The 17,778-nt window shown below is 38.8% G+C and overlaps 1 protein-coding gene across 3 annotated transcripts in view; it reads right to left on the bottom strand.

Annotated features, from left to right (window-relative positions):
- btbd11a (BTB (POZ) domain containing 11a) overlaps positions 1 to 17,778 on the bottom strand; it is a 246,949-nt gene that overhangs the window by 143,199 nt on the left and 85,972 nt on the right. The window contains exon 3 of one of the 3 annotated variants that reach the window (XM_037696005.1): positions 11,808 to 11,839. The exons of 1 other annotated variant lie outside the window; for it this stretch is intronic. In XM_037696005.1, the coding sequence (XP_037551933.1) occupies positions 11,808 to 11,839 (32 nt within the window). Of the gene's footprint in view, positions 1 to 1,448; positions 1,472 to 11,807; positions 11,840 to 17,778 lie in introns of all 3 variants that reach the window. One more of the 3 variants, XM_037696008.1, reaches the window with a different exon arrangement.

The raw sequence follows: 17,778 nt of genomic DNA, 5'->3' as shown, positions 1-17,778 counted from the left end.
TGTATGTATCAAGATCTAATTCTGAGGCATCGCAGTGCACTCACATGGTGTCCCCGTTAGCACAATATTTCCTGCCACTCTGCATGAACTGCTCAGGAACACACAAGAGCCCATGGCGTTGATCCCAACCCCGCAGATTAGAATCCAATGAAGCATCTGGTCCGATCCATGGAGCCCCCTCGGGACCAGTCAGCTGAAAATGCCCCCCAGGCCCAACTCTACAAAAGCTCCCATGTCTGGGGCAGCTGTTTTAGAGGCATTGAAGTATATTTACATCAATTAACAGACACTTTAAATATTACGTGAGTGATCTAGATCAGAAGTCGTGTAATAAGGAGTGTTTTTAGTTACTGTGAAAATTAAGTGTATAATATCTCAGTTCAATACATCACCAGTTGTCAGGAAAAAAATCAAATTATAAAACAGTTTTAACCCCAATTTTATTTTTATTTTTTTTAATTCTTTGTCATTGCAAAAAAAAAAAGATGCAACATTCACAACCACTCGCTTTGCAATTTCATCAATTCAAATTTAAGGCCTTTTAAAGTGCAAAAATCTTTGTCAGACGTCAAAGATGTTCTCTAAAGACTTTGTTTTCAGTCACCAAATGATTCATGATTTCTTTTAAGCTGTTTTTATTTTAGGACATCAAAGACCTGACGGATAATTTAATGGACACTTCTGGCACCGAAAACATGAATTTTTTTTAAAAGTCTGCTGCACTTTGCTTCTTTTTAACTTCTAATTTCTAGTTGGTGCTAGAACAATCTATTTGTTTTGGTTTTTGATGTTTTTAATTAATTTTCTTACATTTTAATGATGGCGAACATTTATGTATTTGACACTTGTTTTATGCTATCTTATTTCTTATCGCATTTTAATGAATTTCTTTTTTTCTAAATCATAGTATACACCGAGTCCTGGTTGTTCTCATCATGTGATGGTTTAAATGAAAAGAAAGTGAGTTTAAGTCTGATGTGATTATCTGCCTGCAGACCTTTTAAATAAAACCCCCTTCACTTTTCAACAGGCTTGACTTTTTATTTTATTTTATATTCTTTCTCTTTTTTTTCTCTCCAAGATTAAATCCTGACAACAAACAAGTTGGCACTTCTATCTGATATTGGGTAAGTTATGAAAAGAAAAATGTGTTTGACATACTGTAATTATAGCTTCCACAGTAGCATTATTGTAGATGTAAGTACATATTGATTTCACACCAAACAGCTGTTCTGGTTATGTGCATTACTGTATTTTTCACCGTACACGTCACACCATCCTAGAAGTCCCATCAGTCCAAATATGTCTAATAAAGTGGAAAAATCCATCACTTGGCCGTATAAGTCACATCTATTATGCGTCACTGCTGACGCATTTGTTACACGTCACTGCTGACAACCCGGAAATGTGGGCCGAACCCGGAAATCTAGGCCAGTGTTGTGCCAAACATTGATTGGCTGCCAAATGGCAGCTGCGGGAGAGTGCATGGGAGGACTTTACTAAGAATTTAACAAGATAACCACCTAAAAACAATTATTTGTTTGCTAGAAATTATAGTAAAGGTGTGTCTCAGTTGAACTTTTACTTAATAAATGCACTTTAATGGTCAAATTAGCTGCATTTCGCTGGGGCGGTGCAGCGAAGTGAAGATGATTTCATGGTTGCTCCAAGCAGCAAGCAGCACGGTGGCAAGCTACGGCAAGCTGATTGTGTCATTAATAGCTGGTGAAGATTCTCAGTCATCCAGGACGTGGTAAATTCAAAAAAGTTCAAGACAAAAATATTGAAGTATAAAGTAAAGTATAATAAATAAAGTCCAGTTGTTTTTGCCTTAAACTTTTTTGAATTTGTCGTTATAGCCACTTTTACCTATTACATCATACAACGGCATGCCTTACAGCTACTACTACTCTGCTGCCTTCTAATGGCTGAAAATGGTAGTGCTCATTATTTCAGTCAGAATGAATGACAACGGTCATATCTCAGTCAAAAATTTGGTTTGTAAATATGGGGAAAATAATCCATAAATATGTCGCTTCGGCCTATAAATCGCAGGACGTAAATTAATGCAAAAAAAAAAAGTGACTTATATAGTGGAAAATACAGTCATTAAATGTATTCCATTTTAACGGCAAACATTTACGTATTTGATACTTATTTTATTCTATCTTATTTCTTATCGAGTTTTAATTCAATTCTTTTTTTTTTTTTTTTATCATAGTATACACGAGTCCTGGGTAAGTGTTTATTGTTCTCACCATGTGATGGTTTAAATTAAAATAAAATTAAGTGATTATCTGCCTGCAGACCTTTAAATAAACCCCCCTTCACTTTTCAACAGACTTGACTTTTTCTTTTGACATTCTTTTTTTTTTTTTCAAGATTCAATTCTGACAACAAACAAGTTGGTACTTATCTAATATTGGGTAAGTTATGAAAAGAAAAAAAGTCTGTTTAACATAATTATAGCTTCCACTGTAGCATTACTGTAGATATAAGTGCATATTGATTTCACACCAAACAACGGCTCTAGTTATTTGCATTAAGTTCTGATTTGTGGCACTTTGGATAAAAAGACACAACATATCAATTTGTTCTAATCTGATTATGTCAAACATGAAGGTCATTATATTTCTCTCCTGTAATCCTCATAATCTCTCCTGAAAATTATTATTTTTATCTCTGATGAATCATTGCTCTCCTAATTTTGCAACCAGTTTGTAATATCTTCGTTCTTCAGCCAAGATGAGTGTTCTCTTGTCCTTTCCTTATGTGCTTTAATTATATTGTCATTCTTGGTGTTTCTCCCTTTTAGGGCTCATCTGAATGCATAAAAAAAGGCCCTCAAAAGATTTATTAAACTCCCCCACAGACATTATCCTTCACGCTACAGGAAAAGAAACGCCCTACTACAAAGAAACAATATGAGAAAAGCAATAAAAATTTCCCTCTAAAAGCTCCCCCGTTGGGTGAAAAATGATATGGTTTACAACTTAAACGGCTTATCAGATATAACTCTTACCAAATAGGTTCGTGTCGCCCAGCTTTATATCCTGAATTTTTATTCCAGAAAACAAATCAAGGCACCTGATATTACCAAATAAGATGTCGGGCGCAGATTTAGGCCCGCGGAGCTGGTTATTAGGCATGAATAATTAACAGTCTGTGTGACAGGTGTGAAATAAATGTGCAATAACAAACCTGTAGGAATGGGTGTGTAGTGTGTGTGGTGCGCTCACGAGAGGAAAATGAAACGGGCCTGTAGCTCGGTGCCTTGCTATATCGTCCTGCTAACTTTTAATTTTTCCAGAGACAGTAATTTAACACATCAGGTCTTGGAGGCAGAATAAATAAAAGTGGCTCTGTTGCATCAACCAGCAGTGACGAAGTGTTAACCAGAGGCGAGCAACAAAATAGGCTCCCAAGTCAAAACCAGTCAGGTTTGTTCAGCCAAAATAACAGAAATGAATGAAATAATCACAATATTTGTTGGTAATTTACTTCAATGATTGATGGCTGGGAGAGTTATTTGCTTTTATTTTTTTACTTATCTCAAGAGCATTAGATTACACTTTCTATTATTACCACAAATGAGCATGTTTGCATAACCCTGGTAGACTTTCTAACTCGAAGCTGGCTTCTCTGGAGAACTGACGAACCACAATATGACACTTTGATTTTGTTTGCTATATTCTTCCTCTACATCATTTATGATAGCTTTTTCATTATGTTACCACAACTACATGATAATCCCAGAAGAGCAAAAGTGTGTGATGTAAAGAAACATTCACAAATGATGAAAAATAATTCAACTTTATGACAAATTTAACAACTTTGAGCCTTGGTGCATCATTTGTTGGAGAAATTAGGACACGTTCAACAACTTTGATGGCTAATTCTAGTTTTGAGACTTCTCTGTTCAAACTAATTTGAGTTTAATTTTAGCCTTACAGTAGAAGGTACTTCAGTGACAAAATACTGTAATTTCTGTACTATACGCCACATTTTTCACACGCTTTGAACGCTGCGGCTTACACAATGCTGCGGCTAAGTTATGGATTATTTTTTGATGGGCTTACAAGCTTCATGCCGCCAAAATATTTAGCCTCGTCACACCTGAGTGCTCACACAGCTGCCAACTATACGCCTCTCTTGGGGGGGAGGGTCCTTGTGATTTAATGAGACTACACAACAAAGTATTTGCAGCCACTTGAAATAAATGTGAATCGTGCACTAATGTGGCACTCTGAGCTCGCTGAAAGGCTTGGATGATTGGCGGCGAGAAATCGTTGACCAAACTGGCCGCATGCAAAGAGTAACTTCAGCTCAAGTCTCAATCCTGAGAGCGAAGAAAGGAAAAAAAAAATCCACTATCACCAACCGGGCTCGAAAAGCAGCTGCGTGATGGAGGACAGCCTACTTCCTGTAAATATCTCGTTACAATGTGGACACCCGCGGCTTATAGACAAACGCGTCTTGTATATGTACAAATTATTATTATTATTTTAAATTAATGGGCGTGGCTTATATTTGGGGTGCGCTCAATAGTTCAGGAATTACGGTACTCAATGGATAAAAAATGTTCCAGTATCCTTAAATCCTTGGAGCAAAGTTAAACTGGGAGTTGACTTACTGTCCAAGTTTTATTTTGCACACCATGTGTGTTAATGTTATCCTGAGGTAAACCAGTGAATGTTTTACTTTTAATAGTTGTTCATTGTACAGTAAATTTGACCATTTTTACCGTTATAGTAAATTCAGTTGCGAAAATTAAGGTTCAGTTTAGAAAATGAGAAGTTCGGCGAAGAGAGCTGAACGCGATAAATGTTTTTGTTGTTATGTTCTTCACAGTAATAAAGCTAACTTTTTTATCATTATATTGCATCATTCCCATAAAAGAATGTCACACATGCCACAGTTTCAGGTGGAACACAACTTAATGAGAAGTGAATAAACTGCAGTGTTTTTATATTTTTATGTCATGAACCACAAGTGCATAACATGTAGAAGTGTAAGGTAGTCTGTAACTTTCATGTTTCCCGCTACATATTAAATGCTGGACAACAAGTATTGTAATTTCTGGACTATTGCGCGCACCTGAATATAAACCGCGCCCGCTAAATTTAAAAAGAAAATAAATAAAAAATTACAAAAATAGGCCGCACTTGTCTATAAGCCGCGGGTGTTCACGTTGTAGCATGAGATATTTACACAGAAAGATTTTTATTTTTGACTTTTAATTAAATACATATCGGTAACACGCACAAATACAGTAAATGTTTAAATTTTTCTGAACAGTGCATGTAACATGGCTGATAAAAAAAATACAGCAGTCTACCAGGAAGTCGTTGATCACTACCCACCAAGAGAGACGTGTATTGGGCATCTATGTGAGCACCTGGGTGTGACGAAGCTAATTGTTTTAGTGACGTGAAACTCGTTAGCCCATCAAAAAAAAAACTATAAATTAGCTGCAGCGTTGTATAAGCCGTGGTGTTCAAAGCGTGTGAAAAAAATAGCAGCTTATAGTCCGGAAATTACGGTACTTTCTGGAACCGCACTTTATTGTAGCACTGGTTGAATTACAGGTGGTGCATTTGAGGCCTCTGCACAGGTGAGGTAGTTGTGTAGCGGCACACAGGCCTTCACCATATATTCAACCTTCTCTTGTACTAACTCCAGCCAAGGATGTTCCACCTTGCTGCTAGGATCCCACAAGCATTTGCTATAGCCTAACTCACCGTGCACGAGTGGTGATAATTGTAGATCTGCTCCTTCATTGTGAGGTTGCGATCGGCAAAAATAAAAACACAAGAGAAACTAACAAAAATGTTCTTTAAACTGTTGCCATTATCCCGAAATATCCAAGTAAAACACATAAATCCAGAGGTTCCCATGAGGTACCTTAACATATTAACCTAAAGCGAACTGAACTTGTTCAGCATCGCTTCAAACTGATTCTGTTTGCATTTTGTACAACATACCTGTTGACATGCCGTGGAAAAGCAGCATCTCCCACAAACATGTGGAGCTTTGATGGTCATACCAGCAAGATGTGCAGGTGATGGCAGAAGAAATTGTCCATCTTTGAAAGCAGATTTGAAACAAACACTCCAGCACCACTCTCTCGGCCACGTGGTGTAACACCGATCATTGGCAATTTGTATCTAGCATCACACATCGCCATCAAAACTATGGAGCGCAAGCATTTGTAATAAAAAAAAGACACTTCCTGCTCTTGAAGGAGCTTTGATGTTTATGTTTTCCACAATTTGCTCCAACACAGTTTGGAAAGTTCCACAACCTCGAAACGTCTTGCGCAATGTTCTCCATTAGGGCATGTGACGAAAACGCCACAAACTCGTCCTTCAAAGCCTGCCAGATCACCTTGGTCATCTTGGGAAAATAAAAATCAATGAAATTGTGGGTTTTCCCATTTTGAAACTCACGGCAACAACAGTGTGTGAGCTCCCAGAAGCTAATCCCTCCTGAACTGTGATTGGCACGCTGTGTGTCGGTGCATGCTGGATAAATGGAGTGATCCGATGGACGAAGTCATCAAACTTAGCAGCAGTCCTGCGAAAATAGGTGAAGTGCCTCTCACAGTCCATCTCCCACGTCTGTTGGACCAACAACGCCTCCTGCTCAGCTCTGCTCCATTTCTGCAGGCGAACATACCACATCCATCTTCTCTTCCTTTGTATCACCTTAGATAACAATAAAAGTAATAAAAGATTTTCCCGCTTAACATTATTTCCTCTTCCTCGCTTGTGAAATTATACACGTTCATCACTGCCACAGTGTTCACTTTTGTCTGAAAACCACATCTATATACAGCACAACCAGTGGCATAGACAAAAAGACATAAAGAACTGGAAGTGGCAGAAATGAAGGTGAAAAGGTTCTTCCTTAGGAGTGACAAGGATGGATAAGATTAGGAATGAGATCATCAGAGAACAACTGGGAGATAAAGGTAGAGACCAGACTGAGATGGTTTGGACATGTCCAGAGGAGGGACAGTGGGTATACTGGTAGAAGGATGTTAGAAATGCAGCTGCTAGGAAAAAGACAAAGATGAGATGTATGGATCCAGTTAGAGAGGACATGGAAGTAGTTGGAGTGAGAGGATGTAGAGGACAGAGTGAGATGGAGGAGGATGACTCTATCCATGATAGCTGACCTTGATCATGAGCCATGATAATTAGGACTTTGGCAAAAGTAGAAAAAAAAAATACAGTAAAATAGCTGCTAAGACTTTTGGTCCTTATATCTCCTCATCAAATTTCTAGTCTGTTGTACAAAAGGTTGAAATAGTTCTGGGGACGAGATTAGCCAAGGTCGACATGCATCAAGTGGCGTGGACCCCAGTATTAACTGCTCACATCTAGTTCTCTTGGTTCTCTTCAGGACATCCATACATTACTTTTTTTTTAGATTTGTCTTTTGGTGAGTGCAACCTTAGTGCAAGTCATCTGCCATGACACAAAATTAATAAAAGTGACAGTTCAGGCACCAATAAGTGTCAACGTAATAAATAAATAGGGTTTTTAACGTCTTGTCTGATTTGGGTGATTAAATATTTGTTGTTGCCACAAAAATGACCAAAATACAATTTACTTTGAGCTGTCGCTGACACTTGCACACAGAGTTGTAAACAAACTGACAAGAAAATGTAATGCTTTCCACCAGCATTGTGTGCAGTAATGTGACAATGTGAATCCTGATAATTCCATACATAAACACTGTTTGCATACAGAATGACACGGACTGTAATTGTTTAGACATTTTCAAGCTCAAAGTGAAGTTATTCTCTTCCAGACTCCCATTTATGTTTCATTTAGAGGAACATTTGAGTAAATTGGTTTAGAGCTCTCATCCAGACAGGGTTTCTAGACATTACAAGGCACTGTGACAATAATAGAGTTAAGTGCACATTATTAGTAAATTATTTTTATTTAAGGCTGAATGAGGAAAACAGATTCTTTTTAAACTGAGCATGCTTCTCTTCCTGTTCGAACAGCAGCAGCAGGATTAGACGGTGGCGTTGTCATGCACGGCTGCAGCGCAAGTCGCCCCCGTTAATAGCCGCCTTGAGATTGAGGGAGGAAGAGAAGGCAGAGACAGCTCATGGAGACTCGAGCTGATTTAGGGCGAACAGGCAAGAGGAAGAAGGAGGAGCCCAGTCAGAGAGCAGGGATTCCCCATAAGTCTGGACCATAACTCTGGCTGACAGAAGCCACTGATGCTAGAGCAGTTCAGGATGAAAGAGCTCCGGCTTTCTCCTCTGCCACAGCCCAGGAGTTACTACTGTCATATTAGGTCATCACATGGGCGGAGCTGATATTTTCTGCAGAAAACCTTTTATAGAAACTGAGTTTTCTTTGAGAAATATGAAAAAATAAAAATAAATGCCAATTTGGCTGGAAGTATGTTGAAACACTTTAAGACCCTTAACATTTGTACAACTTTCTAGATACAATAAGTTGAAGAAAACCACGATCACTTTAGCAATATGATGCTTCTGGTTAGGCCTGTCACGATAACAAATATTGCTGGGCGATTAATTGCTTCAGAAATTATTGCGATAAACGATAAGATTGTTTGAAATTTGACAACAAATTAATGTTTCATGCAGCTGTGTTGGAGTTGGTTTGGGCTTCATAAGTTCAAAATGTTATTTTTGTTGACATTCCAGCTGAACTTTCTAACCCATAGTTCTGGTTTCCCAGTGAAATGAAAATGCAACCAGCATACCATGTTTACAACAGGACTGTGACGTGACTATTTATATGATGTTTTGATGTTCATAACTTTTTATATCTTCAGGCGTGAGCTGAAGAAACATGTAAAGGCAGGAAAGAGAGAGATAAGAGCATCAAACAGGCATATGAAGTGTGAGCAGACTGACTAATAGATTTCTGATCTGCAAATAAGTGCAAGTTATCTACACAAATGTTTTTTTTGAAGGTTATCTACTGGTGATCATGTAAAATCTTTAAAATCGATTAAAACTCAAGTCAGCTTAAGCTTTAATGAGATATTTATAGAACTTGAGCAAAGACACTCTTCGGACAGCAATGAGTCCAAAAGAAATTTACTGAACAAAAAGTATTTTGTACAGTTTCATGTAATGTGTTGTACTGTGTTTGCATTGCATCATTTTTAATAAACCATTGTTTTGTATCAAACTGTATTATAGTTTAAATATAATAATGTAGGTAGTTGGATCAAATTGCGTCCAACTGTCTGACAATTTAAATGACTCACAACCTTTAAATGTTTAATCAAAAGGTTTTTAAATAATCAAAGTGCCGGCTTTTTAAAATTTCACCCATACTAAATGTTAGAAGTTATTTTAACGTGCATTGTGACAATAAAATTGTCTTTTCAAATGGTTTTCCAGCTTTAAGAGCCAAAATGTTCACAAACTGTGTTGAGGAAGGAAAAAAGCTTTTATTTTATTCTTTTTGTTTTGTTTTGCATATTTTTGGAGCTTAACATCTAGCTAAACATCTCATTATGGAAAAAAAAAAATTAAAGTCAAGATCCCAGTCTTTTTTATTTTGTCCTTGCTCTTTATTTTGTCTTTTAATTGCACCACAGAACAAGATGTTTTTGTTAAAGCTCTACACAGCTTGACTCAAATTGCAGCTCTGATGGAGTAACTGAATCAGAAAGCAGCTCATTTGCCTCAGCTCTTATCAAGCGCAGACAGACGATTTCATAACGGTTAACCGTGCATCCTGGTTAAACTGGTCATGGTGACTCTGCAAAGGACAAATTTGCTCAAGCCAAGTGTTTCCATATATGTTGTTAGAGATGGTATTTCTACGATGAAGCTGTTGGTGGAGTGAGATCAATGCATGTTTTCCTCAAGGCGGTGACCATTCCAGCTGGCGGAATGATTTCTGCCATCACAACCTGCAGAAAAATCAATAATTACCCGCCTCCCTTCCTCATAACCACAACACCTGAGAGTATTTTTCACTGCTGATTATCAGGCGAGCAGCGGTCACTGCTGCAGGTCAGGCTCAGGTTAATTACAAACTGAAGGTGATACTGGATAATGATGTTTATATGGAACTTATTTAGAAAACAGAATCCATTTTATTGTAATACCTAACATTGATATTTGTGCCACGCAGTCCAGTGACATGTGAGCACATCAGACTTATTATAAGATGTTGTTAGCAACTTCTTATATCAGGGTTCTGCAAGCTTTTTGATAAAAAAGAGACATTTCTGCTCCTTTGCTCACTAAATAAAATGTGTTCAGAGCTGCTAAACCTGCATCAATTGTGATTATCAACTGGTGGCCCATGAGCCACTTTGAGTTTGTGGTTGTTTTTGCCAATGATGGTGACATCATAATGCTAAAAGTATATAATGAAATTGAACATTTATTGATATTTTGACATTTTAAGAGAATCTATAAGATCATGTTCATGTAAAGAATGAAAAAAATATTGATTTTAACAAAAATGAAACCACTGAGCTCTGCCTGTGTGAGTTCTCTTTTTATTTGTGGAAAATTTAATTATGAAGTCTCCCACGTTGAAACAATACAGCAAAATTTCAAAGTGTGCATAGAATTAGGCCGTTTTGTTTGATATGTAATTGTGACTTGTTGAATTTTTAAATTAAAAGTAAACTTTGCTCTGACTTTAAGTTTAATTTTTCGAACTCTTATTGTTATCAAATCGATTCATCGTATTTCTTCTAAGCAACTCGTCCTAAAGGAATTCCAAAGAATTTCTGGTGGATTTGAGAGAAAGATCCCACTTGTAAGGGTAGAAGTTGGAAAATTAAGCAGCTACATCTAATCATGTGTTGCTCCTTGTTGTACCATCATTCAAACATTTGGAGAAAACTGCCAGAATTTAGTAGTCCCTCATTTATCACGGGGGATATGTACCCTGAAGCTCTGCAATAAGTGAAAAACTGCGAAGTAGGAACAGTAGTACAAGTAGTAAGTAGTAGTTTACCTTAGTGTGTATATATATATATATATATATATATATATATATATATATATATATATACACACACATTTTAAACCCTTTCCACACTCTTGCAACATTCTAAACAATGGTTCTAAGCTCTAAACGGTCTAAAAAAGCACAGAATGTCATGATTTCAGCTCTCTGCCACGGCCGCACTCTTGGCCACGCCCACTTCTCCGCTACAGAACGGAGATTGACAGAGGAAGAAGTAGGAGCTGCAGGAGGAAGTTTCTCCTGCAGTGTGGGCTGCACACAGGTGCAGCAGGTGCGGAATCATCTAAAATCATTTATTTCAAATAAAAATCCCATGCCGATCATGTGGCTCATCCATCTGTCAGCCAATTGTGTGTCATGTCCAATCTTATTTTGAAAAACCACAATAGAGCGAGTCCACGAAAAATGAACCGTGAAGTAGTAAGGGACTACTGTATTATTTATTTAGGTAGAACAAAGCGCAGTAAAAGTTTAAATTCAGCTTGACAGATTTACCTAATTTTAATTTTATTTTATTTTATAATTTTAATTTTGATTCCCATGTTTATCCTGTTGGTTGGAGTAGTATTTTTTTTTTTTTTTTTTCAAATCGATTCAAATCTATTTACTTTCATACTAAAATACAACCTTTTAAAATGTATTAATGTTCATCCAAAGCCATATACGATATCTTATCAAAGTGTTGTTTGACTTTCCAGATATTTCCTGACATTTTTTCTCTCTGTAATTTTAAACTAGTCTTTGTATTAGTTAAACGAGCCATTTCAGATTGCCAAATTGATAATCTACAATTTCACCACTAGATGTCACTGCGTCCGGCACGCTGCACCTTTAAGTTTCTGCTTTTTGCGAGACAAAAAGTGTTTGTATAATACAGCATTTGTATACGCAACTAGAATGAAGATTGAATCAAGCCTGAACAACCCACTCACACAGCATCAAATCCACAACAAACAGAACTATCATAGAATTTTAAAAAACATTTTCAAACAGGGTCTTCCAAAAATCACAGGATTTTTAAAAAAAAAACAGGAGTTCACGGACAGATTGCATGACTTGCATACATAAAATGAAGCTTTTCAAATGAAATAATGTTCTTGCAGTTCTCCGAGTTTCTTTGGTGCCGACACGTTTTATACGAGTTGTTCCCTCTCCACATCCCAAAGTCAATTTAACAGAACTCTCTGATCACTGCAATGGGAGCGCTTGTGAGTCACAGCTTGTTGAATTGATCCTCAACAAGAGACTCAATCCTGACTCGGTGAGGGCAGTGACTCCTGATTATTACCTCTGCTGGACAGGCCACAGCCATCTCATTTACACAAATACACAACGATTTCTTGCTCTTTTGAGGAATGATAGCAGCGCCGAGCCAGCTTTGGAGCGCCGCTCTGTGTCCTTCAATTTGTTTCTTTCTCCTCTTTTTTCCCCATCTGTGCGTTTGTGATCTGTCGTGAACCGAACAGCGAGGGTGGGGGAGGACTGCGACAAATTCAAATTCAGCCCCTGCAGCAGCGCATCACTCTAATTGATCTTTTATCTCTCAGCTGCCTTTACCTGTCAGGTGACAACTGAATACAACAAAACAGGAGATAATCGAATGAATGGATCAAGCAGGAGATTTTAGGGAAGATTTGTGTCATCTGAAGAGCTCCTGTCAGAACACCCACAAGCTTTGGTACATACACCTCATAGTTGTGTAGTAGTGCACATCATAGTGCAGCAGACGTTTATTTATCAATGTAAAATATCACAAGTGAAAGATTGAATGCTGTTTCCAGACAATAAACTTTTCTTTTTCTTTAAACTCAAAATATAACTTGTACTTACATGTCAATATAATTAATGGAAGCACTTAAGATAGAATGCAGCTATGTAGTTTTAATGTTAGGACCATGTCCGAATGATTCAATTCAAAAATACTTTATTAATCCCAAAGGGAAATTAACTGTTGTTGTAGCTCATCGTCCTGGTTTCATTTAGTGGATCCGAAGAAACTGGCTGCAGAAGCTGATCCGTCCACCTGGATCCAGACCTCTTGGTCTTCTTGGGCAGCAGGACTGCCTGCATGCCGGGCAGAACTCCTTCTCGAGCGATGTCCACTCCTCCCAGCAGCCTGCTGAGCTCCTTGTCCCTGTGGATGGAACTTCGGGTGTCGAGGGATGATCCTGGTCCTCCCACTGTCACAAGCCGTGTTTCCCACCACCTCCAAGATCTCTGCGGTCACGCACTCGAGCACTGCCGCCAGGTAGATGGAAATGCATCCATGACACCTCTTTTTCAAATCACCTGGGATTTGGAGTTGTAGCTGAGGTATTATTTGAGCGTTTGAGATGTTAATCAGCTGGTCCCAGTTGTAGAAAACCACCTTGTTTTTATGGTTACGCATCATAACAAATGTCCAAAAGTAAAAGAGGTTTCAGTAAAAATCCTTCCAGCTGCACAGCATCCGATCCCAGAGGAAATAATCAACCAAAAAAAAAGAGATTTACATCCAGAAAAAGAGTTAAGGTTTTCAAAAGCAAAATTTCAGAATTAATGTAACAGAGCTACTCCAGCATGCAGCCACCCCGAGCAGCGCAATGCCAAGGTGTTATGATGCTGCCACCACAGGTATCACATGGGAGATTGTTTCCATAACTTTCCATGGTCGTGGTCATGGCCTCGGCATGACGCTAACAAGGCCAGTCCTGCTTTAAACTTTCAGTGACCAAACAATGGGAGCCCTACGTCACAGATACACGACCACCACGGTGATAAACTGCCACGACCTCGCTGCAAAGGATTAATGCACGCTCATAGTCCTCCATGATCTTTGTGAATGTGATTTTACATCATAGTGTGGGTCATCTTCCACTGTGAACGGGGCATTAAGAACATGAGAAACACCCAATATGCACTCGTTTTCTCTTGAAAACCTTTTTTAAAATTGAAACCTATAAACGTGTTGTTTTGTGACATAAAGAAAAAGATGCAACAGATGCTTTCTGCTTCCACTTTGATATGCCATAACTAAATACAGATAATTTTTAATTGACGACTCAGTTTCACAGAGTAAAAACAAAGTAGCTGCCACAAAAGTGTGTTTATTATGACTGAAATCATAAAGTTTTACATGCAACAATGGATTCAAAGTTCAAATATCTATGGTTAAGAGCGTGAATTAAGTCTCCATATTATTTTGTTATAAACTGTGAGGATTTTGTGCGAGTGTGTGGTGTTTTGTGACCACTGTGTTTTCCAGCTCCTGCACAACTGTCCTCTATCCCAATCACCCCAGGTGTTCCTCATTGTCTATCACTGGTGTTCCTATTTATTGAGTCGTTGCACCTTCTTATTTGTCCCTGGTTTGTCCATCTAGGTGTCATGTTCTGTTTCTGCTCCTCTCGTGGTCCCCTCCCGACATATATGTTTTACCATTTTTGTTGATAATAATAAACATTCTTTATTTTATCCACGAGTTTCCGAGTCCTCTCTGCACCCTGGGTTCTACCTCATGTCAGATTATGATATAAACTGTCATTCTTCATTTCAATGTTCTCAGAACGCCTCACTGACGGTTTTAAACCCCAAACACAGAAGCACTCTTGCTTTAAGGGTTTTTGAGATAGAAGTGATTTCAGAGAAATTATTATAAACTTCAAAGCACTAAGAACGTGAAATAATTTAGGATATGTCACGGTTAATTGAAGGTGTCTTGTTCAATGGAGGAAAAGCTAAAACTTTTAGTCGTGAAAGAGAAACGGCATGTGCTGGCCTCAAACATCAATCTATTTTCTGTCTACATAGCAAGCAGCTACACTGCATGTTGGAATTTTAACATGAGTGTAGAGCTGTCATTTCTCATACGAACCCAGAGCCTGACCCCGCCCAACCCGGATTAGGGCTGAGCCATAATAATGTGCTTAATGTGCGGGTCATGTCGGTGTCGGGCTTTTGATTGCGTTAGCGAACGCACGCGTCTGACGGTCCAATTATATGGCAACATGGCTTGCCATACTATCACCAGCCGCACGCGGACATATGACCACGCGCTGACCAGCCTTGAAAAAAGGTAAAAAGTTCAGTTAAGCTTCAGACGGACTACTGCCAGCGATCCATCAGCCCAAATGGACGTTCATTCCTCAGTGGACGCGCATGGCCGATGACCCAAACAGGTGAGATTACAAAATATCCGACATGTCAGAGCAGGGTCTGTGTCTGAATAATGCAGAGTGCAGACAGAAGCAAGGACTGAATGCGCTTTGACGGCCATGAAAGGACAAACACCTCCTCAGCTCCGATTTTGTGCCCCCTTAGCCGCACGCGTCTGCCAACCGTTAATAACTATATAAACAGTCAAAGCTTAATTACAAATGTTGGGGGGCGGGGTTCTGGTTCGGACCTGTTATTACTATTAATTTGTCCGGTCGAGTGGGGTTCAAAAATAATGTCTACAGGCTGGGGCTGGGTCAGATTTTTTTGGCCCGAATGTAACGCTATATGTGTGTGACCAAATGCAACACATCCTGACAAAACTGCCCTTTGGAGAGAACGTAGTCACTCGAACAAAACTAGTCTCCACAAATTCAATCAAACTTTGCTCCGTCTGCGCAGCATTCTCTTGTTTCTATGTGTCACCGAGCTTCACCAACACCAGTCTCAAACCAGTTACTGAGCCTCTTCCTGGTGGGACTGGGTGCCACGAAAGTAAGAAAACATTTAAAATCCAGTGCACGCTATGGGTTTAGGATGCGTTTAACTGGGAAAGGTCATGAAACTAGTTGGATGTTTTTTACTAAAATGGCACAACGATGAACTCTTACGTTTCTCTATTATTGTATATTTTCTGTGGTGCCGTGCCTCAGTGCATGAACTTCTACAGTAATGTCCCTTTATCTTTTTCCTGACAGTTCTAAGGAGGAAAGCGAAGTCTGGAGAAGACGTAGACAGAGGATTGTCCAGCCGTGACCTCTCTGCTCAGTTTGCCTCACCCTGCTGATGTGAGGAAGGCTGACAACCTGACCCGGAGCCGAGCCACTGGAAGGCCAACGGAGTCATTTGAGGACCGGCCTTTTTCTTACGATGAAATAAAAAAAAAACTTATCTTGTTCCACTTTTTGCTGTTTTATTATTGAAAATAACCTTATGTGACAGTTCTCAGTAGCTGCTACACAAGTTTCCATTTGACGTTTTCATGAACTCATTCCCTCGTTGCAGGTAATCAGCTGGTGAAAAACAAATTCTTCATCAGAATGAAGTCGTCTTGCTCCTTTGAAGATGCATTCATCAAATCATTGAGTGAGCAATTCTACTTATCTATTTAACATCTAAACTGTTCATAGACTTCCAAGTTAAACTGAGTGAATCTGATCTGAAAGTGAACATTTTAGTCATCTAACCTTGTTCAGATCTAGTTGAGAGCGGCAAGAATTAACAATGGCTCAGAAGTTGGGAGTCCAACTTTAGACCTTCAACTTTCAAGTGATTCTTGATTTCTATTGAGTTGATTCAACAGGGAGATGTGAACATTTTCCACCATCTGTGATACACTTCAAGTTGCTGCGTCAAATGTCTTTTATTTATTAATTTTTTGCAAAGATGTACTTATTTCTGTTCTTTACGATGACCCAAAAAGGCACGCTAAGAAAAATAGTTGAGCACAAGTTCAACTAAGATTAGTTACGCTATGACCTCCCTCTCCCCAGTGACACTTTCCAGCTTCTCCTGGAAGCGTTCCCACAATCCCTCCAGCAAATTCTGGGTCTCTTACCAGTGGGACTTGCCTGGAAAACATCCAAAGGGACGCATCCAGGAGGCATCCAAATCAGATACTACCTCTACTGGATTAGTTATGCTAAGCTAAAACAAGCTTCAATAAATTGAGCTAAGCTAAACTAAACTAAAATTAGTTATTCTAAAACAAAATAATTATTTTATTTAGATGAAGTATGATTTTGACAAACTAATCTAATCTAACATTATAATATACAAGCTTAGACAAGCTAAGATAACCTTCTCAGCTTTCATACTACTTATTTTTTTTTTAATGATATGAATCTTCTTAGGTAAGGAATTATTGGCTTAGCCTTTATTATCATTTCCGAGTAAATGAGTCATCGAGGCACAATGGGATTAACCTGTCTAAATAAAGGTTGAATGAATGAAAAGATGTCTAAATATTTGTGTGAATAGGAAATTTGGTGTGTCTGTTGATTTATTGTGAAGAACTGTGGGAAAAGAAAATAGTTGAATTTATTTGGGTCTGAAAGACAAAATTGTATACAGTATTTTCTGGCGTATAAGTTGCAGTTTTTTGCATAGATTTGCCAATCCTGTGACTTATATGCCGACGCCACTTATATACATTTTTTTTTTCCATATTTATGACACATTTTTGGACTGAACTGCTGCTGTTCATTCATACCGACATGAACCAAACAGTACCACTTGCAGCCACTAGAGGTGCAAGAGGGCCCTCTAGGCTTTTGACAACTAAAGCTACGTACACACACGCACAAACATTCATTTAGACACAACTGTTTTTTCTCAATTGTCAAGTAAAATGCCCCCAAACAGAAAATCCTATTTTGCAGATTACAAACTACAGTTAATAAAATATGGAGCCCAAAGCAGTAATCGAGCAGCAGACAGAAAATTTATAAATGGGTGGTGTCCGTACAGTCTGCTTGGGGGATTCAACCCAGCGGAAAGGACAGCCACATGACGTAGGAGGATCCTCCCACACGGGGACACCCCCCCCGACCCCCCCCCCCCCCCCCCCCCCCCCCCCCCCCCCCCC

Source organism: Nematolebias whitei, chromosome 22, assembly GCF_014905685.2.
Source record: "Nematolebias whitei isolate Nwh7 chromosome 22, NemWhi1, whole genome shotgun sequence".
NCBI classification, from domain to species: domain Eukaryota; kingdom Metazoa; phylum Chordata; class Actinopteri; order Cyprinodontiformes; family Rivulidae; genus Nematolebias; species Nematolebias whitei.
This window is presented reverse-complemented; position numbering and strand designations above follow the sequence as displayed.